Consider the following 22,681-nt stretch of genomic DNA (forward strand, 5'->3'; position numbering starts at 1 on the left):
CGAAAAGGACACGTGCATTTAGCAGCTGGGTGGATTTGCACATTACGTGAACAACTGAAATTTGACTATGGCACGAAAAAGGCTAACAAAACGATGCAGCGGACAGTAATCACGCAACTACTCCAGCGTCAGTGATGTTTATTCTTAACCTTTGTCTTGGACCACACGCTAGTTATATTGTATAAACGTTTGAAAACACACGAGTTCTTACGCTTATCAAAGGTTTCGATAGCGTCAGTCAATTAGTATTCTTTATTTTAAAAAGGAGGGGGGGGGGGTGCTTCACTTCGTCATTTTATTCAAATTAAGATAAAAAAGCATTGTTTCTAAAAGCAGCCAAAATTCAAAATTAACAAAATTTTCTTCTATACTGTTCAGGTTTGTGACCTGACGTGACGGGAAATATACAAATCGGTCTTGTCGAAGCTTCTCAAAAAATGCTAAGTTTTGCGCATCTCGTGTTACAAGTTGCAATTTTATTTATTTCTTTTAACATGCCAAAATTTTTGGGATAAGAATTTTCCGGTAAATGATATTTTAGACTGAGGTCCGCTCTTGTTAAGCAGCTTTCGCAAATGCATCTTGATGGTATTTGCTTCATTTCATTCTTTGGGGTTGCGGTAAATAAAACTTAGGATACGTAAATATAGACTGGAACTTCATGCATTTCGTGGTACTGTGTTGTGCGACACACAGCCCAATCGTAAATTTCATTTGCACGAAAATGTGGTCATCAAGATTTAGCACGAGTGAAAAAGTTCACAGGAAGATGAAACCTTGCATTGATCAATAGTGGACGAAGAAAGGAATGCCGCTGAAGCGAACGTTTCAACAAGCGGAACTGTCTGCGTCAGGGACCTAACAAAGTCCCCTTGTCGAAACTTTGGGTTCAGCGACATTCCATTTGACATCATCAACATCAGCAGCAGCAGCAGCCTGGTTACGCCCACTGCAGGCCAAAGGCCTCTCCCATACGTCTCCAACAACCCCGGTCACGTACTAATTGTGGCCATGTCGTGCCTCCAAACTTCTTAATCTCATCCGCCCAACTAACTTCCTGCCGCCCCCTGCTACGCTCCCCTTCCCTTGGAATCCAGTCCGTAACTCTTAATGACCATCGGTTATCTTCCCTCCGCATTACATGTCCTGCCCATGCCCCCCCCCCTTTCTTTTTCTTGATTTCAACTAAGATGTCATTAACTCGCGTTTGTTCCCTCACCCAATCTGCTCTTTTCTTATCCCGTAACATTACACCCATCATTCTTCTTTCCATAGCTCGTTGCGTCGTCCTCAATTTGAGTAGAACCCTTTTCGTAAGCCTCCAGGTTTCTGCCCCGTACGTGAGTACTGGTAAGACACAGCTATTATACACTTTTCTCTTGAGGGATAATGGCAACCTGCTGTTCATGATCTGAGAATGCCTGCCAAACGCACCCCAGCCCATTCTTATTCTTCTGATTATTTCCGTCTCATGATCCGGATCCGCCGTCCCTACCTGCCCTAAGTAGATGTATTCCCTTACCACTTCCAGTGCCTCGCTACCTATTGTAAATTGAATTGCATTCCATTTGTCGGCGACTATTAATCACTCTTTCCGCGACTATTAATCACTTCGTTGATGTGTGCACATTGTGTTCTTGTGAGAGGAGGCTGAGAAAGGTAGAAAATCTGCTATTATAGTGCAACAATTGTGATCCTCACAATAAGAGGTTTTTGTAGAGATATACATGCTCTGAATAAGAGGCCAATATCATTAGATAAAATGCTGGGTGCATGGCCATCAGAACATTCGCCACATAGTGCGACACGCGAATTAGTACAGTTTCTTGGATAATCGGGAATATCTAAAATAAATTCAACCGCTGCAACTTGGATAACGACGTGGCGTTTGTCGAAGTGGGTCATTTCTTCAACATTTTTTACATATGTGCGAAAGTAATCTGCATATTGTCGCGAAGACAATGTAACGCGGCCCTCTTTGCTGTCTTTCGGGGAATTTTGTGGGGTCCTTGACGCGGGGCAAACCATTGTACACAAATGACCTCGACGGCGCCGCGGACAGTGCTGCCGCGCGGCCGCCGCCCCTGACGTCACACCTGCACATGTCGCGTCGTCTTCCCACGCTCGGCTATCAAAAGCCGATTAGTTATGGTCAGAGTGCTTTTGTGTAAGGAGTGTTGACGCGACCATTTCTTGACCCCTTGAACTCTGGCGCTTATTGGATGATGTCGGCTTGCCTGATTGGTCGGAGTAACGAAGTAGCCCATTGGTGGAGAAAAGTGTCTCTTGGATGCTGGGGAAACTTATTTAAGGAATAGTTTGGGGTAGTTTAGAGTGAGCAAGTAGACAGCAGCAGACGGCGCATCTTCACCAGGGGAGACCAGGCCGGTCAGGCAGGCCGACGACGACGGGTATGACATCGTTTTGCTTGTATATATTTTGTATAGTTTAAACTTAAGGTAAATACCAAGAGAATAAATCTAGTTCAAATGCTACTCTCGTCGTCGTACCTGCGGATTTGGACTTCCCCTGCCGGAGCTCATCCCCATTCTCCGTCTCCCTGGTGAGTTGATGCGTCTGATATCTCACGGCTGCGTCACTTCGCTACAAAGTGGTGGAGTGTGCTGGGTACCGAAGGCCACGCACTAATATCATCGGCCGTGGCAACAAACCCGAAGAACCTAGCTCTAACAGCTCGAATATAACCGAACCCCCTACTGTTCTCGCTACCATGTCGACCCCTCAAGCTAAACCTTTCGTCGGACCGCCAGTCTTTAGAGGCACACCGGAAGAGTCAATAACCGAGTGGCTGCTTTGCTACGAACATGTAGCCTCCCTCAACAACTGGGATGAAGGGACGAAAGCAAAATTTTTATATTTGGCATTAGATGGCAATGCGAAAAAGTGGCACACCACGCAAATTCTAACGGGTGCCCCTAATACATGGGAAGAGTGGGCGACGCTCTTAAAAACATCCTTCACAAGTCGTCACTCAGTTGAGATCGCATATTTGCGACTCCAAAACCGCACGCAGCTGCCATCAGAGTCCCCGAGCAATACTACTATGACATTGTGCAGCTGTGCGCCAAAATTAATCCCTCTATGACAGAAGAGGAACGGCTACGGCACCTCATGCGCGGCCTGCGTCCAGACGTGCAGGAGAAGATAATCGTGGCTAATCCGGACAATTGCTCAACTTTCCTGCAAATTCTGCAGCGGATTAATCAGGCGGCTTTGATGACACGTGCATACCAACCAGAAGCGATCGGCACCCACCTCCCTGCCGGCCAGCAGTCGTGGTACCCACTCGCCGCGGCACCCTTCGCGGGAGTGACCCCCGCCGGGGTAACAATGCAGCCGCCTCCGGCATGTCTCGCTACCTGCGCTGCGGCAGAACATCTTCGCCCGCGAGAGGCCACCGACCGCGATAGGGACTTAAGGGCGATCGCGGACTCTATAGCCACATTATCGGACCGCCTGAAGGCTATTGAAGAAGACGTACGCCGTCCTCCGGTGCCTTGGCCGGCAAGAAATTCCCGTGCCGACGACGGGCGTCCACGATGCCAGCTATGCCGTCGCATCGGTCACGTCGCGCACCAATGCTGGACGCGGTTTCGAGATGACAGAAACCAACAGAGAGGGCCCAATAATAATCAGGGTGGGCAACCCAACCCTTCGGGAAACGAGAACGGCCGGGCCTAGGGAGCCAGTCCGGCCGTCCCGTATGCACTATGTCAGATAGTCAGCTTTTAACAGTACCGATACGAGCAAATGGTACCGACACAAAACTCGTAATTGATACTGGCTCCTCGGTAAATGTCATCTCGTCGCATTTCGCTGAAAAAATATGTGCTTCATCAAAATCAAGAAAAGATGTCTTCATCAGAGGAATCGGCGGAAGCTTGCTCTCCCCCCAAGGTGAAACTGAAATAACTCTTGATTTCGACTCCACAACTGTTCGCGAGAAGTTTTTGATTGTGAAGGACTGTCCCTACGAGCTATTAGGTGGTCTCCCGTTTTGTCGAGCAGTGCGTCTTTTAATAGATTTCTCCAAGAGTGAGCTCCAACTCAACGGTGAAACTTTTCGGTTGCATGTAAATTCGAGCACCCTGGCACACAATGATGCACTCAGTGCGCGGTGCCACGAGCATATTCGCATTGAACCTCGCACAGAAATCGCTGTCCAAGTAAATGTCGCAAGGGACGGAGTCCATCTCATCGAACCAAACAGCACGCTCAAAAACGGACTTCACGTTGCTCGTACCGTGACCAAGGTCGTGCATGGGACAGGTGTGATTCGGATCGCTAATCCTACCATGTCGCCAGTAAATTTGCTCAGCGGAACAAAGCTTGGATGGGCTACTTCTATCCACAATGCACAAATGGCAGTCATCGCACCCGAAGGCACGCAAAACTCTCGGGATTTAGACGTGGAGACTGGGGACCACTTACGTCCAGGTGAAAGGGCTGAGTTGCTTTCGCTCATTGACAACTTCCGTCATCTATTCACTGGCGATAACAATCCCATTCAGCAGACGTCTATGGCAGAACACGTTATCGACACAGGCGATTCTCGACCAATTCATCAGCATCCCTACCGTCACTCTCCTTTTGAAAGGAACCTGATTGAGAAGCAAGTAGAGGAAATGCTGCGCGATGGGATAATAAGGGAATCTCGCAGTCCCTGGTCATCACCTGTCGTCCTCGTAAAAAAGCCGAACGGGTCATGGCGTTTTTGTGTCGACTTTCGAAGGGTGAATGAAGTTACGAAGAAAGATGTACATCCACTGCCGCGAATCGATGACATTCTCGACGTGCTACAGGGCTCAAAATACTTCACAACACTTGATCTTACATCGGGCTATTGGCAAGTGAAAATCAAGGAGGAAGATAAGCCGAAGACCGCGTTTGCCTGTGGGCCCGGCTTGTATGAGTTCAATGTTGTTCCCTTTGGTCTGTGTAACGCCCCGGCCACGTTTCAGAGAATGATTAACAAAGTACTCAGTGGTCTGCTTTGGAAGGTATGCTTGGCTTACTTGGACGACATTGTAATTTTCTCTAAGGACATGACCGCTCATTTGCAAGATTTGAAAAGCGTATTCTCGGCCTTGGACGCGGCGAACTTGCGGCTGAAGCCGGAAAAGTGCAGCTTTGCGCGACAGGAGATTAAGTACCTTGGTCACATTCTCACTGGCGAGAACATCCGACCGGACCCAGACAAGGTGGCCGCGATTGAAAAGTTTTCCCCACCAAAAAACAAGAAAGGTGTGCAGAGCTTTCTCGGAATCTGCAACTACTATCGGCGATTTATCAAGGATTTTTCTCGTATTTCTCGGCCACTCACTAACCTCACTAGAAAGGATGTCCCTTTCGTCTGGGATGCGGCTTGCGAAGCGGCTATGCAATCCCTCAAAGAGAAGCTGATCACGGCGCCCATTTTGCGTCAGTTTGAGCCCGGGAAGCCGATAGAGGTGCACACTGATGCCTGTGATTATGGAATTGGTGCTGTACTAGTTCAGAAAATCGGATCCGAAGAGAAAGTAATTGCCTACGCTAGCCGACACCTTAATAAGGCTGAGATGAACTACAGCACAACTGAGAAAGAATGTCTCGCTGTCGTGTACGCGTGCGGACAGTTTCGCCCGTACATTTTTGGGTCTAAGTTCACAGTCGTGACCGACCAAGCTAGCCTGGCCTGGCTAATGAAAGTGAGAAATCCGAATGGTCGCCTTATGAGATGGTCTCTGTTGCTTCAGGAGTTCGACATGACGTTGCGACATCGCCCTGGCCTGAAGAATGGAAATGCGGACACGCTTTCCCGCATTCCTCATGATCCCGCACCAGCAAGCGAAGAAAACCCATTACCGTTGCTCGCGCTGGATCATGTGGACATCGGGGAAAGGCAGAGAGAGGATTCCTGGATGCAAGAAATCATACAGCACCTAGAGCAGCCGAGTGCGCCCGTTGTCAGAAAAACGAAAAGAACGGCACGGAGCTTTCGGCTGGTCGACGGTGTATTGTACAGAAGAGCGAAAGGCTTTCAGGAAGATCGCGCAGCACTCGTTGTCCCCAAGTGTTTGAGATCGGAGGTTCTGAGGCACTGCCATGACGACATCACGGCAGGCCACCTCGGTGTCAAGCGCACATGGGAGAAAATTCGCAGCCGCTATTTCTGGCCAAAGATGTTTTGCCACGTCACCAAGTATGTCCTCTCCTGCCCTGACTGTCAGACGAGAAAGCTACCACCCGGAAAGCCGACCGGTTTTCTCCAGCCGATCCCACCTGCAGGTCGCCCTTTCCAACAAGTGGGCATGGATTTTCTTGGCCCTTTCACTAAAAGCAAAGCAGGAAACCGCTACATCCTCGTGGTTACTGACTACCACACGAAATGGGTCGAGGCTGTCGCGTGTACAGCGGCCACTGCTGCAGAAGCTGCTAAAGCCTTCGTCGAGCAAATTGTCTTACGCCATGGGGCACCAGAAAAAGTGATAACAGATCGAGGGCAGCATTTTGTCGCCAACCTGACTGAAGAAATTTTCCGACTTATAGGTAGCGAGCATGCCACTACTACAGCGTACCATCCTCAAGCAAACGGCTTGTGCGAGCGCTTCAACCGCACGTTGGCCGATATGCTCAGCATGTACGTTTCTTCGCACCATCGCGACTGGGACGAATTTCTTCCGTACGTGCTCTTTGCATACAATTCTTCTACCCACGAGACCACCGGGTTCACCCCATTCTTTCTTCTTCACGGACATGAGCCCACACTTCCTATAGATGTAGCGCTAGGCGCGGAACGCGGTTTCGACTGCACACTGGACGCCAGGAAAGTGGCCCTCCGGCTGCAGCGTGCTCGCGAGCTAGTGACCGAACGGGAGAGGCGTCAACAAGTAAAGAACAAACGTAGTTACGACGCTAAACGACGTAGTGCAGTCTACCATGCGGGGGACTTGGTGTATTTGTGGACTCCCTTCAGAGCTCGGGGAAAGACAACAAAACTCCTTCACCGATACCACGGGCCTTTCCGTCTTGTTAAGCGAATCGGTGAGAACAACTGGGAGGTAGTGGATAGAACTGGCAAAAAACGCGACGTTGTTAATGTTGCGCGCTTAAAACCGTGCCACGTCAGACGGTGCTCGGATAATGACGACGCGGACGACGAGTCTGTTGACGGACATCGAGAGGAGGTGTGTGATCCAAGTGGTGCTGTGCGCGAGTGCGATTTGAATGGTGGTGTGCGCGAGTGCGGTTCGCGTAGTGATCGTGTGTACGAGACAGAGACTTGTGAAAGAGTGCGCGTCGTAGAAGACTCGGATGATGGGACTGAACTTTACTCCGACTGGAAGACATTCCACAACGAGGCCGATCCGAGAACTATCACTGCTTACGACACGGACACTGATGTGTATCACAGCGCAAGCGTATAACCTTCATTGTTAATTTTATTGTGTAGCGCGCGCGAATGAACTTTGTTTCTTGTCTTGTGCATCTTGTTTCCATTTTGTCAAAACTTGTTTGTTTTGTTTTACGTGATGCTAAATCTTCCTTACGGATACTTCAGTTCTTTATATGAATCCCTAATGTGCGCGTTTAACTTCTTGAGCCATGTTTTATTTTGTAGTAATGATTTGTAACGAGTGGGACACTCTTTTTCGTAGGGGGGAGGTGTCGCGAAGACAATGTAACGCGGCCCTCTTTGCTGTCTTTCGGGGAATTTTGTGGGGTCCTTGACGCGGGGCAAACCATTGTACACAAATGACCTCGACGGCGCCGCGGACAGTGCTGCCGCGCGGCCGCCGCCCCTGACGTCACACCTGCACATGTCGCGTCGTCTTCCCACGCTCGGCTATCAAAAGCCGATTAGTTATGGTCAGAGTGCTTTTGTGTAAGGAGTGTTGACGCGACCATTTCTTGACCCCTTGAACTCTGGCGCTTATTGGATGATGTCGGCTTGCCTGATTGGTCGGAGTAACGAAGTAGCCCATTGGTGGAGAAAAGTGTCTCTTGGATGCTGGGGAAACTTATTTAAGGAATAGTTTGGGGTAGTTTAGAGTGAGCAAGTAGACAGCAGCAGACGGCGCATCTTCACCAGGGGAGACCAGGCCGGTCAGGCAGGCCGACGACGACGGGTATGACATCGTTTTGCTTGTATATATTTTGTATAGTTTAAACTTAAGGTAAATACCAAGAGAATAAATCTAGTTCAAATGCTACTCTCGTCGTCGTACCTGCGGATTTGGACTTCCCCTGCCGGAGCTCATCCCCATTCTCCGTCTCCCTGGTGAGTTGATGCGTCTGATATCTCACGGCTGCGTCACTTCGCTACAATATTGTAATGAAGAGAACAGAAACAACACCCGTTCACGAGGGCGGCTGTTCTCCCCTCGTCTTGCTGTTCGCCTTGTTCTGTTTACCGAGTTTCCATTTACTATATATATATATATATATATATATATATATATATATATATATATATATATATATATATATATATATATATATATATATATTAGTCATATCATCAGAAGCCAACAAACTGACTCCAAGGACAACATAGGGGAAATTACTTGTGATTCGACCTCTCCTCCTTTCTCTTCATTAATATCTACTCCTCCTCCCTACTTGTGATTAATAAATGAAATAAAGAAACGATAAATTAACGTGAATGAAAGTGGATGAAAAAAGTTGCAATTTTTGAGGACCCGCAAAGCTGACCCGCAATTCGAAGGTTGTGGGTTCGACACCCACTTGTGGCAAGTTGTTCTTTCATCCACCTTCATTTCCATTAATTTATCATGTCTTTACTTCATTTCCTAAGCACAAGTAATTTCCCCTATGTTGTCCTTGGTGTCAGTGTTTGCTGGCTTCTTATGATATGACTAATAAAAAAATCGGGCCCCTCGGTAATCCCCTTCCTTCTCGTTTATATATATATATATATATATATATATATATATATATATATATATATATATATATATATATATATATATATATATATATATGCGCGAAAGTAACAGAAAAGTACTCGCGCTGTACCTTTGTTTTCTCCCAGGTATTCGGGCCAATGCAGACACCATTATTTACTACGCATCACTAATGGGACCTGCGCCACCGAACCGACGTGCTGCACTTTCGCAGAAGCGACTCAGCATATCGGCCGTTGAGGAGACAGATGATCACGGCGCCGGACAATGACCGCGTCTACAGCGGCCGGCGGGAACACAGGGTCCATTCTCTGCGCTATCGTTAAGTGCCGTGTTCCGCTGCCGTACACTCCGGCGAAATTCTGGTCGGGCCCGAAGCACAGCGCTTCGCGGCTGCGGTGCTCGGAGCGCTACACGCTGGGCGCGCCACCGCTGGCCGCCGCTGGAAACCGTGTCAAGGGCGCACGCTGGGCGGCGCCGAACGCGCGCGCTGCTCGCGAGGCGCAGTTCGGTGCACGGCGCCTCGGTGGCGAGCGTCCGCGGAAAGCGCACGTGTCCGCCGTTGAGGAAATGCTGCTCGCCGCACACTTCGCTGTGCGGCAGCCGCCACTATTCGGCTAGGAGGGCCTGGATGAGCCTATAGATACTTTAACAGAACCTGCTGTTTCGGCAAGCTGGCTGAATCGAGCGAAGCGCTAAAGACACCGACACGCACGAAAGAGGCGGTGAGAACGAGCGCTCACCGTCAGTCTTGTGTGCCTCTGTGCTTTCGTGCTAAAAGCCCTTTGCTAACAATTGGGTCAAATGTCTATCACGGCGTCAAACTTTCTTATCGTGGTTGCGCAGTGGCTACCGTAACTGCATTTTTGCCCCTGAAAGAACTGCTCTAACGGATCGCAAACAAAGCACAGAAACAGAAATAAATCAGCGGCTGTATTCACAAAGCTTTTGCTTTCTAAATGCCTTCTTGCATTGGCTAGCAGCCTCCGCCAATAGTATGTCCAGTCTAACGGCATTTGCTCTAACGAAGAACTCTAGCGTAAGAGCTTTTCCATGAATACAGCCTCGGAAGACTTCCAACGCTTCACTCCTTGAAAGTGATAGGTGTTGCAGACGCGTGGCTGCCCGCTAAGTGTGTGCAAGAGGGAACGACGCGTTTGACGCCTAATGGCAGTGGTGGAAACGCAAGCACGCTTTCACATTTACTGCTCAGTTATTGCTGCCGGCGCCCTGTCCCGGCCACATGCATAGCCTGACTGGAGTGCGACCGAGCCTACGTCAACGAACTCGAGGCGACAAATGGACACTTGGCGGGGATGGCCGATTTGTAGTAGTTGAAAGATTGATTTTTCTTGACGACCATGTGCTTGGCGCACTGGGTATTTGCATTTCATTCCATGCGTATTATGATTATTGTCAACAATAGTAACATTTAACGTGAATAACTGAGGGCGTATTTCAACAATACGGTGCCCGAGATGGCCTTATGTTCGCAAACATGGCAAACTTCGGCGTGACGCGCTGCAAAGCAATGGATCAAGATTGAATCATTTTATGTCTTCAAGTAACAAAGGTGGGAAGAGCAACGTATACGTGGATTTGTCTCGACAGCACACCGAAGCCACAGTTACATATCTCGCGTTTTTTGAACATTTCAAGCATCACTAATCAAAGTGGCGATGCGTGTTCCACGCATAAGATGTGCCTTCGGAAGTTTCGAAAGCGGCCTACATGACAGAAACCTGTAGCTGTCAAGCATATTGACGGCAAACAAATCTGTTCAATACCTGCAGGGATACCACTGAAATCAAGATATGTAATCATCTGGCACATGTGCGAAAAAAAAAGCCAAATAAAAAGCTGATTTTAGTAACTTCCTAATCGCCAAAAGCAGGCAGATCGTGTTCAAACAAGCACCCGCCATTTTGCTATGACTTCAAGTATGTTATCACTTAGGGTGTTAAAGGAAGTGCTGCCGACGCAGTTTCTAAGAATGTAAACGTCCTCAAAGTGCAAGTAGTAAACATTGAGTATACGCAGTAAGAACATGCGCGGACCGATTTTCTGCCCTCATACATAAAGGCATGGTCATGATGACTTGAAAAATGTGCTGATTGCTGCAGTTCCTGTGCGTTGCACGGCCAGGAAGAGGGTATAAGGGATCCGTGTAGGAATTGACCAAACTTTTCGTTCCTATGTGCTTTTTGCAATTGGCCAGCCGACCCCCCCCCCCCCCCCCAAATGTTACATGCAGGATCAGAGTTGCCTGGCGCATCTTCTTACGAACAATTCTAGGGTAAGAGCTCATACGTGAATACTGGCCCTAGTGGTTAAAACAAAATACGCTCCTAACTTGAAAGGGTGAAGACTGAAGCGTCGGTTACTGTACGTACCGTAGTGGAAATGGATTTTGTGTTCCTGCCGACTTCAACAGAATAATGCTACCTAAACACTTTGTTTTCTCATACAAGCCAAAAGAACACTTGCTGCGTCGGTCGTGTGCGTACCACGCATATATGTGCTTCTTTCAAAAACGCCTAAATGGGGAAAACACTTCCCACCTTGCTAGCGAGTCCGGGATGAATGCTGCCGTAGCTTTATTTCTGTTCTTAACTGCAACAGTAAGCCTCTTCGGCAACTCGAAGAAAGGAGTGGCCCTTCTGATGCACCTCAATTATAGAGCGGTGAGTAACATGTCCAATGAAGCCTGCAGCGCGTCAAGCTTTTGTTTCCATGGAGGCTTAGAAATAACTATAGCAAGGACGTCTTGTAGGCACGTCGCTGTTGTGAACACAGTCAAACACCTTTACACCAACATACCACAGCGACAAAATAACCTTGTCGTTCTTATAAAAGTATTGTGAGAGCCACAATAATGAAAAATTTCGAAACGAATATACCTTTTTTAGGAAATAATACGCGCGTCTTTGTTCACATTTAGGCTTTAAGAGTAAAGTTGCATCAAAGCGCCGCCCCCCCTGCATCCCCCCCCGTCTATCGTTGTAATTTGCGTTGGCAGCAAACAAGTCCTGTCTGACCACCGATTTCTTGCAGGACTGGCTACAAAATGCGGAAATGACGATGCGATCCCGCAAGCGCGAGGTCTGGTTCACAGAAAGAGCGCGGCGCTACAGCCACGCGGAGGCGATGTTCGCAGGCATCGACTGCAGCGGTTAGAGGTGGGCATACCGCCTGCTGAGGTGCAACCTTCTTCCGGAATTGTGCGTCAATTTCCAAACACCTAACCATTGTCACGATAAACTTTCCGTTCTTTAAGAACTCCTGTTTCGCCTTATAGTTTCCCAAGAGACGCGAAATTTTTAACAAAGTTGTCTTGCTAGTGAAGCGATTAACGATGATCGAACTATGGCTTAGCCTACGTTTCGACGAGGGGACTCGTCGGACAAGTCCCCTTGTCGAACGTTGGCACTGACATTCCTAGTTCTACCACACTTAATCAGTTCGTCTTCATCTTCCAATGAATCGCTCTCTTGTTGTCGCTGTCTAACGAAAGTTGTTCCGGTTCCCGCTCACTTTGTTAAAAAGGTGTTGGGCTTTACTTGTACATGAGAAGCACAGAAGGGAATGCACTCCACCTGAGAAACAGACGAAGATGACGGGAGCCGCTCGAACTTATACACAAAAGTTGCTGCTTTTGATTCGCATTAGAAAATTAATCAAAAAGCCCAAAATGACCAGAATGAATGCAAACGCCATAACGTGCACAGTCGTGAACTAAATGGCAGTAAAACTGTGTGCAAAACTAAAAAAGCGCCCAAAGCTTAAGCAAAAATGCGACGGAACGCATAGAATATTTGGTTTCCATAGAATCCAAGGAACAACAACAAAATAAGAAATATAGGATGCGTGAAAGTACCGATATAATGTTTGCATAAGGCAGGAATACCGAACCGCTATAAAAGTGTTGCCAGGACAAGGTGGTGTAGGAGAGTGCATGGACAGTGAAAAAGAAAATGGACGCCCGGCATGTCGAGGCTGAGGTGAAGTAGAGTGGAAAACATTATCTCTTATTTTTACTTCTCTCTCTATCCGTTAAGCCTTTCTCTATTCCACCTCACCCGACAAAATGCCCGAATAAACGTGATACACTTACCATGTCCAACTGCATTTACTATGCACAGGTATTTTTCTTCCAATTTCTTGATGAATAAATGACACAAGTTCAATAGATGAGCGTGCAGAATTCACCTGTCCTAACGCAGTGTTGTGCACACACCCCATTCAAATTTGCTCCAACAGCCGTATTATACAAAGAAGTGTTCAGAAAACGGAACGCATAGCATTCGCTTAAGCTTTTATTCCATCCCGTGCCACTTGAACTAGGCAACAGCACACCTTCAATGCGTTCACCGAATACAGACTGGTAGCAGGTCTTCGGGAAAGTGCCACGGCGTCTTCACACTACCTTTTCATGTTGTATTCTCGGGAGGTAAACGTTAATTTCGCTTGCCCATTATGTGGGGACATTCAGAAACATGACACGGTTACTGATTTCACTCTGCCACATTAGAGAAATTCGGGTGCACCGGCAGAGTCAAAGGCAAAAGTAAAAAAGAAGCAATGTGACGAGAATGCACGATGAAATAAATGGTTTTTCTGCACTTGCATTAAGCGTCTCTTGCACGTTTCGACGAGCAGGATGAAGCATGACCTTGTGCTGCCATGTCTTCCCACAAAGGTCGTGGTTCTCAAATTTGGCAGCGAAGTGTGTAACACACCTTTCCTAATTTACACATTCGAACAACTTAATTGCAGGAATTGACGTTCCAAGCTTTGCAGTTGCTCATGAGGAACGTCGCAGTGGATGGCTTCGGATTCATTTTGACCACCTGAGATTGTTTAACGAGCACACAAAAAACATAATAGAAGAGCGCTTTTTAATAGACGGCCCCCGCACACAAATGTGGTCACAGCGGCCGGAATTCGAACCCGCGACCATGCTCAGCAAACGAACACCGCGTGAACTGAGGCACCTCAGAGGGTCCACTACGTACAGTTCAGCAGCTGATTTACAGACGGCACATCAAACTGCAATGATCATAATTTACTTCAAGTTTCCTGATTTCTCGCAAAATATTGCAGGTCACCCTTTGCTGGTGAACTGTCATTATGTGTACTTGATTTGTCAGCTGCTTTCTTCAGTGACTAAATGCCAACAAAGATAGGCTGCGAATAAGAGCCGATATTTTAAAAAGGTCTGGTTTAAGCAAATGATCACCTGAAAGCAAACAAAGCAACAAGCTGTGACATTTATCCTACCAACTACATGATTTACAAAAGCATTGTGTCGTATAGCGACATTTACAAAGTTTTAGCAAGCGAGTCACTACGACTAGGGGGAAATATGATCCGAATAATGGCTCAGGCGGTGTCTCCCCTAAAAGCTAGATGACTCAAGACGGATATGGCATTTTTTTAGATTATTGGATGGAATATTACGAGGTGCTAATAAAGGGCTCCTTAACGCATGCAAATGGCAGAAATAAATTCACACCAAACTACCACAAACAAAAATTTTGAAGAGAGCCTGTTCCCAATAAACCAAAAAAAACATCGTGCCTACGATAAGAGAATTTCACCTGTGTCAAATCAGTAGGCAACAATGGCCCTTTCTCGTTTTAATCATTACGGGGCTGTTTCCTTAGTAAAAGAAAACGCTTTCGTGTTGTGGTGATAGTTTTAGTGCTGAAGGCTGAGGTAAAATCGGAATATTAGGAATGATCTTGATGAGGCATTGACTACATTAGGTAATTTATCTTTGCTTAAACCAACATTACACAGAGAACCAACCTTTACGGTTACGCATCGTACATGCTCAAAGCATCACAGAAGACAAGCTGTGCGCCAAACGGGCTAAATAATGAAAATCTTGCCTATTGTCGATGGCATTGTTTGTCAACTTCGGGATCATCTGTGCATAAGCTGTGAATAACAGGATTGAAACCACGAGAAAATCGGCGTGCTAGTAGGAGCGCTACCGCTAGATGGATATCCGTTCGCGAGTCCTGAGCCAAATAATGGTGAACAGTTGTTAAGACGTCAACCAGAACTCTGTAGTCCGTAAATTATTCAAACGTTAAAACAAGAAGTGCGACCTGCGTGCTTTCCTGCGGAAATACGTACTCACGAACAACAAAGAACACCAAAAATTACTACACCTTAGTTAGGCTAAAAGTCATATCGAAATGGGCGTGACTTGGATTCATGGATTGTCACAGATTATGAGTGAAGGAATCTTGGGCGCCTACGACTAAGCGACAGAGATTGTGGGATTGCAGGACGGGAAATGGTGGCAAGTTAGACTTAGCTTCGCAGATTCACATAGGAATAAAAGACGCGCGTCTTAGCGCTCGCCCAACAACACTTTTCCATTGAGCCAGCACGTCAAGCGATGTGTGCCGGATAAAGCTAGGCCTATCGGCATGTTCGCCGCACCGGCGTTAGCCGGGCGCTAGACGGCGTCGCCGCGTGACAGAATCGAAAGCAGCAGCCCCGCCAAGGCTGTCTTCCGCCGCGGCGCAGCATTTCCGCCAAGCCAAGCAGGAAACGGCAGCAGAAGCGGGCGTTGAAAGGACGAAGCCCGGGCAACACCCAGCCGTGACAGTAGGGTCGAAGCGATATGACAGCTTGACAGGCGGGACGGGGGGAATGGAATTCAGCGCGCTCTGCACTCGAGGAAATTTGATAGCTACAAGAACCGAGGATTTAGGGAAAAGCACGGCTACGCCTGCCGGCTTTCCGTCCTCGCTCGCCAGAGACGCGCGCTCGCGTGAGCATCCGCCGACCGCACGTCCTGTGGCACGAGACGTGACAAGAGAGCCGGGGCGAAGTTCGGGCGCGCAAGGCGGCTCCTCCGACACCCCGCGTTCTGGCGCGGAGCACGAGTTTCCGCGGGACATGCCTGCTCAGCACGCGAGCCAGTGGCGCCTCCTCGGCCATCGCTAGCGTCTTAGGAGGCGGGAGGACGCTCCGTTACCTGGACTTGGCCTCGTCCGCCGACGTCTGCGGCGAGCAGTTGCTGAGGCGCACCCTCCCGGCCACAAAGACGAGCGTCGGCTGCGGAGCGGCGGCCGGCTGCGGAGACCCTCCGGCTTGGAGGCCCCGGCCCCGAGACCCCGGCGGCCCCAGGCCACATGACGGGGCCCGAGGCCTGAGCACCGGGGTGAGCCCCCACTTCTCGACGAATTGGTGCCGGGAAATGGTGCTCCAAGGGGACACCCGGGTGTCGCCGCTCCAGCGGATCCGCTACGCTGGGGCTAGGCTTGACCACCGGCGGGCGCCCCTCCCCCCGTGGTATAGTCGGCCACCCTCTGGTGCTGTCACGAGCACTGGCCGGCACCGCCAAGCAGAGATCACTCACACACACACGCACGCACCGCAGCGCAGCGCTCGCACGCGCAAGGCACACACTCTGCCGGCGGCGCTGCTACGGCCGAAGCAGCCCGGCGACCAGGACGCCGCCGCCGCTCACACGCGCAGCGCCGCGCTGCACTACGGTAGCGCCTCCTACAGTGAGACGCAGGCGCGCCTCTTCTCCCTCCGATCTATTTTCCTCCCCTCCTTGGGATTCCCTCGTCCACCTCTCTCTCCCCGAAAATGCACCGCCGACGTGCTTCCCCTCTTCGCTCTTGACGGTCTTTGCGTGCTCGCCTCCCACTGAACGTGTCGGCCAACTCTTCCCATTTTATGACTACCTGTCCAAGCGGAGCATCTCTGTCCGCATTCCGGACAGGACTAAACTTATTTTCGGTCGGTCAATGGCTGGGGGTGGCCACGCATCATCCACAATGGGCTCCAAGTTACCTTATTTGACTAGTTCCGATCTCCGTGCGCTCAACTGCAGACGAGGGAATCAAGCATGCATTTTGTTCCTCCCTTGTGTTCAGATGTCTACGCACAGGCCCCCCTGGTCCCATCGGCCGTAGCTTGCCCAAATTTCAAGTTCTTGCCTTTTTCATGCGATGCGAATGAATTGCCCAGCGTCTGCAGTACCAGAAGCTGTTCGGGAACCCGCTGCCAGATTTTCCGCCACCAGCGCTCCTGGCCGGCTTCCCGTGCTCTCCTCATCCCTGCTTTCAAGAGCAGTGCGCATTGCGCGAGGAGGTTCCTTTCCACTCACTTCTCGCCCCGTCCCGCGCTGCGTCACCCTCGATTCATCCTCCTTACCTCAAAACAAGATTCGCTCCTTTCCCTTAAAATGAAACCCGTAGCGCCCGATCGAGAGGGAACAAACAAAGAGGGGCCCGTTTGGCTTCTCTCCGCGTCCGCCATCTCTCGCTGCGTCCCCCTTTTCTCCCCGCTCTTCGTGATACTGACGCCACCAGCTAGCCGGCGACCAAGCGCATGCGCGATAGCCCTCGCTTCCTTGCCCCTCGACTGACGCATGCGCCCTCAGTTCGGTGGGTGCCGCCGGCTGCTCTTGGCGTTCTCTCCGGTGCAATGGTTTCGTTTTCTGTCTGCGCGACTGTTATCCAGTCGTCCCCTTGACGTTGTCTCGTCTTTTATCACTGCTTCATCATATCCGATCGGCCTATTGTCCGGAAACGATAGGGGCAAAGGACACGACGGGTCTCTGCGAAAGAGGAAGTGAGACATTTTGGGGTGTAGACGTGCTTTCTCCCTCGGAAGCGAGATGGACAACGGGGCGAGTTAAGATGTTTTGCTTGCAGCTGAAAAGGGGCCTTTAGCACTAGCATACAGGAAACAAAAACTGAACCTGGTCATGTGTGCTAGCACGCTTGTGTTCCCGTGAATTTTGCGCTGCAAGCAGACTATTTCTTCTTCAGCACTACAGCGTTCCCTAAGTCATTCAAGTAACTTCTTTCAGAATTTGGTAGACACGCGACGTTCTTACCAAACATCTGTCAGAAAAGGCGGAATTTAGAATAAAATTGCGCATCTTCAACATGCTTGAGGCAAAAAGCGCAAGAAAAATCGATTCTGGTCATCATATCTCATCCTTGCAGGCGTCCATCCTGGTTTCTGTCATTCTTGCGTTCGTGTGCGTGTCACTTTTCTCGTGCACGCTTCTTGAGTGCCCGATATCATGAAAATTAGTGCGGTGGCGCCGCGAAGAAAGACGTGACTCGAACATTTCGTATTAGCTACAAATATAGCGCCTGCAGGCACAACACGTGCGAAAAACAAATAGAAAGCGAGGAAAGGACGGCTGGCTTTGCATTTTGTTGACAAAAGGCTCTGCCACCCAAAAGCATCAAGGTACAAGACGACTCTCGTTTACGAAGTAAAAGAAAGGGGAAAAAATCTTACAACAGAACACAAAGAGAAAAGCTGTTATATGCAGCGGTAATCCTCTGCCCTTTGTGAACTCTTTATTACACGTTTGTTGTTGCTGATTAACAGCCCTACCGACTACGAGTTTAAGGGCCTTAGTGTCGACGATTTCTTTCAGACTAGATATTTAGGGAAAAAGAATCACTAAGACGATTGATTATAAAACAAAATGAGGATTCGGGAATCTGGACGTGAAATGGTTCCCAATAGCGGAATTTCTTTTGCACGAGAAAAAGATAAGTGACTTGCTGTCGATCATGCATTAACTATATGTCAGTAGACCGAAGTTAAATAATGAAACTGCCCACAAATCGACAATGGTTTTCGTTCGTAAGTGCTGTTTCAGGTTGGGCTGCCAAAAACGTTAATAATATGTGCAACATGGCAATTGACTCTTACAAATAGTTTTACCGTAAGAGGGTCTTTTTTGTCCAGAATCTTTAGTCAAGTAAACAACCACGGGGTAATTGTTTTTCTGCGACACACTAACAATATGGAAAAAGCTGCACGATCACACCTACAAAACTGCTAACAACATTCATCAAGGAAGAAGTACAAAGAAAATTGATTCGCCCTGTCGAAGGATAAACTGCACCAAAAGTTTTCTTTCCTGTGTGTCAATAAATGTGATGCGCAAGAGCAGCAAGATATACCTTCTTTTTTAATATTGTAATTCTCTAACATTTACCAGCGACCGGACACATACACTTTCGGCTGACTTCCGCTTCCTGGTATTGATAACTTGTATTTTCATTCTCTCGTCAAGCGGTGGTTATTCCACGACCATTTATGACTTACAGCGTGCCTGCCTGCAAGCCATCTTTCCTATTCATCGCTAAACAAACAGCCAAAGCGCACTGAACTTAATGACCTCAAGTTAATTGTAGAGAAAACTGTTACACTCCAGTGTGGGTAACTTCGCTCGCATGCGCTGCTTATGATTCCTTTCTTTCACCCCGTCCAATCGGTAGCGTTCCCTTGCCAACAATGCAATTTCGTGTAGCATATCATTATTTCTTTGTGAGCTAGACTTCCTGCTTAATTTTTTTCCTGTCCCTCTCTCATCGAAGACAGAGGCATTACAAAGAGGGAGAGAGCGGCTCGTAAAGATTTTTCTTTCCTTCGTTTTCCATTGTATTGGAGCCCTTTTGGGCTTTTCAAAAGCCGTCGCCCTTGGCAGGTGTTGGTGCTACACGGCATGCGCGCCACTCCAACGCGAGCGGCGCATTGCTTTTATATAGACCCCCCCCCCCCCTCCGCCCGGCAGACGACGAGGACGTGCGGTCTTCACTGCCACCGATGGCTGGGCGGCGCAATCCCACTGACGCTGTGGCCGGCCGATATGCGTGCCGTGAGGACGAATGGTTTCTCCGGCACGTCTGGGCGATTTCTCGCTCGCCGAAGGCTGCCTTCTCGGCAGACAAGGCGCGTTCTCCTTGGGAACGCATGATGTTCACTTCGGCCCTCAAGCACGGCGGATTGAGCGGTGAGTTGCGCAAGTGCGGCGCGAATCAAGGGAAAAACACAATGTGCGTGGCAGGAAGTTGAGCCGTAAATTGCGTTCGGCTCACGTGCAGCGTGCAATCATGTGCAACGCGCATGACATGAAAACACAAAGCCTGTGAAAGAGAGCAGAAACGTTTCAAGGATGAAGGTGACAAATAAGAAATGGAACAAAGAAGTTTAAAAAGACATACTCTCTATTTACTCAAACGGATTGCGTAGGCGATGCTCTGATCAACCGTACTCAGCTGAAGGTGTCACGAAGGTGGCTTGCAGCTGCACTGTAGAACAACGTCCGTGCCGGAACGGCAACAAAATAGCGTCAGAGTTACGCATAAATACGAAAACATACTCACATGTCGCCTTACTGTTCCTCTTCTTGATTTGGTCCCGTATTCACAAAAATGTTCTTACGCTGCAATTGCCCGAAGGAAGAGACACCAGCCAATCCTGATGCTGGGCATGGTATTAGCAAAGGCGGCAAGCCAATGGTAATCACCACTTACGAGCAAAAAGCTTTGCGAAATGATCCGTTCAAGTGCATAGTTCCACCTCGGCACCTTAAATATTTATGAAGGAGCTTTTTATTTGGGCTGGCTGGTACATACTCCGCTGTTGCTAAAGTTCGCATTTAGGTTTCATGTTAAACGTACGGAAGTGACACATTTACATGTAAAAAAAGGTGTTAGACCGGCTGTCGCCACTACCATCATTCAGCCCAAGTTTACCTTCCCGCGGAATTTTTCTCGTGAATTTACGATACACGATGCTGGGAGCGGGCAATACTCCCGGTGCAGATAATATGGCAAGTGCGTATCTATGAACGGTTACCGAGTGCGTGCCAGAGTACTAGTGAACGCAATTGCTTCCTTGCTTTCTTTCTCATCCGGACTAAAGACAACAGCCATGCACATTCCGTCGTCCCATCCCTAAAATTCGTTCACATTCAGTAAGTACCTCGCTTAAAGCAGACGCGCATGGTTTAAACAATGCGAACGCAGCAAAGTCTGGCGCTTTAAGTTTATTCGTTCTGTATTGTTACGACTATGAGGACCTGTATTCCGATCCCTCCATACCAAATGGCTGATGAGCTCGCACTCTTCCACAGTAAGACGACGAGCCGCTTATGCATAGGTGAGGACTTCTTGTCAATAGAACCGGAATCAGCGCCGCATCCTCGACCCAGGAGCCGCATTGACACGCACAAGTTCGTTGCGACGTTAGAACGGTGTCACGAAAAACTACGTCTTCCTCGCAGGCAACACAATGCACCTTGCACTGAGACACTATGCGGAAGAAGCAAGCCAGATTCGTGGTGCCGGGTCGGCGGCCTTTGGTGCTGTGGAGGGGCGCGCACGGCCTGCCCGGCGCCGCTTTCCTCCCTCCCCCCTCAGCGGAGCAGGCGGTGAGAGCCTGGACAATGGACCGCGTTGTTGAGTCCCTCGTGCGCGCGAGACGGATTTCTGTCTTGTTGAGCTGAGCAGCAACTTAGTCACATTCTCTGACGCCCTCCAAGTTCCACAAAGCGCAGTGTTCAAGGAACAGAATTCAGAAAGCTTTTCATTCGTAAGTGTTATTTGCCATTGACCTGCGGTCTTCGCCAATAGCACGTTCAGCATCACAATAGGCTGGCATTTGCCCTAACGAACAAATATAACGTAAGGTGTTTGTGTGAATACGGACCAAGATCCGTAGTCCTTTAAGACCATGTAAACAATCCTGTGAGAGAGGAACACTTCCAATAAAGTGTGACAAAGAAGTTTCAGGCCCACGCGCGGCATATTACCATATATTTGTCGGCTGAGATATAAGATGAAGCTGCACCCCGCTCACAGTACGATGGACACGGGTGGTTTACAAACAAGCGCTCACTCGTCGTAACCCTCGCTTTATTCCAGATGAACGTTATACAAATATACTCAGGCTAAATGCAATGAGCACGTGTAGAACATTCGCAGGATGTTTCGCGAACGTTCTGTGGATACTAGGGTGTACGTGTGGGGACGGCTGTAAAGTAGGCGTGCACGCCGGCGGAAGTTTGCCTTTATTTTACGAGGGAAGCCGGTGGACCTTTTCATGAACAGGCATCGTGATTCAACGCGCTTCTCGCGCGTCACCCTCGTGCGAGCAGCAAGCGCATCGGTCCCTTTTCTCGAGGGCCGCCAAGCACTTCGTGCGGCGCCCGTGGCCTGTTCGATTATTCACGCCAGTAGCGAGGAACCGGTGGCTCCATCTGGGCCAAACATTTTCACCGTCGCCTGACGAAGCGCACTTTTCCCGCCGCTCACTGAGAGCGGAACGAAAGGCGAGACTGAATTAAGCGCTGCGATCAACAGCGCACTGCAAAGAGTCGGACAATTACGTGGAAGGAGTTCAACGACACGCGCATTGTCAAAATGAAGCCAAGCCGCTAAAATGAAGGCCCCTCGTTTAACGGTCGCCCTCTCGTTTTGCCAATATGAAGCGAGGAATAAAACCGAAATAAAGAAAGATAAATGAGAGACAAAGTGCCCGTTCCACGGAGGGTCGTTAGCGTAGCTAATCTTCCGGTCTTTATGGCAGGACGCTGGGAAGCTGCCGAGTAATTGCCATTTGACATTTCACAGTCGGCGACAGTGTGAGCGTCAGGTATTTATTCAATCCCCTTACATAGCAGTGTGCCACCTCTATGAGAAGAACCTTTGACATATATAAACGGAGTGATCAGAAACAAACGAAGAGCTGAGTAGATTTTTAAAGGTGTTTAGATGGTAATAGCCCGAGTGCGGAGTTGCTCATTCGATGTGGGCAGAGCGCCTATTAACCGGCGCCAATGTGGAAGTGTGCGATACAGCCGTTACTTAGCAATAAGGAAAAGATCAGCAAAGAAAAAGAAATAATTTATTATGTGCGAATCGCAAAAGCATACACCTATTAAAACCGGAACTGCGCGTGGG

General features: G+C 48.9%; 1 protein-coding gene across 2 annotated transcripts in view; it reads right to left on the reverse strand.

Annotated features, from left to right (window-relative positions):
- Positions 1 to 22,681, reverse strand: part of Sh (Potassium voltage-gated channel protein Shaker) — a 427,856-nt gene that overhangs the window by 180,144 nt on the left and 225,031 nt on the right. The window contains exon 1 of one of the 2 annotated variants that reach the window (XM_075690865.1): positions 15,925 to 16,284. The exons of the other annotated variant lie outside the window; for it this stretch is intronic. Coding sequence (XP_075546980.1) covers positions 15,925 to 16,083 — 159 coding nt within the window. The 5' untranslated portion in view covers positions 16,084 to 16,284. Of the gene's footprint in view, positions 1 to 15,924; positions 16,285 to 22,681 lie in introns of those variants that run through there. 2 annotated transcript variants of the gene reach the window in all.

The sequence above is a fragment of the Dermacentor variabilis genome, chromosome 4 (genome assembly GCF_050947875.1).
Source record: "Dermacentor variabilis isolate Ectoservices chromosome 4, ASM5094787v1, whole genome shotgun sequence".
Taxonomy (NCBI): domain Eukaryota; kingdom Metazoa; phylum Arthropoda; class Arachnida; order Ixodida; family Ixodidae; genus Dermacentor; species Dermacentor variabilis.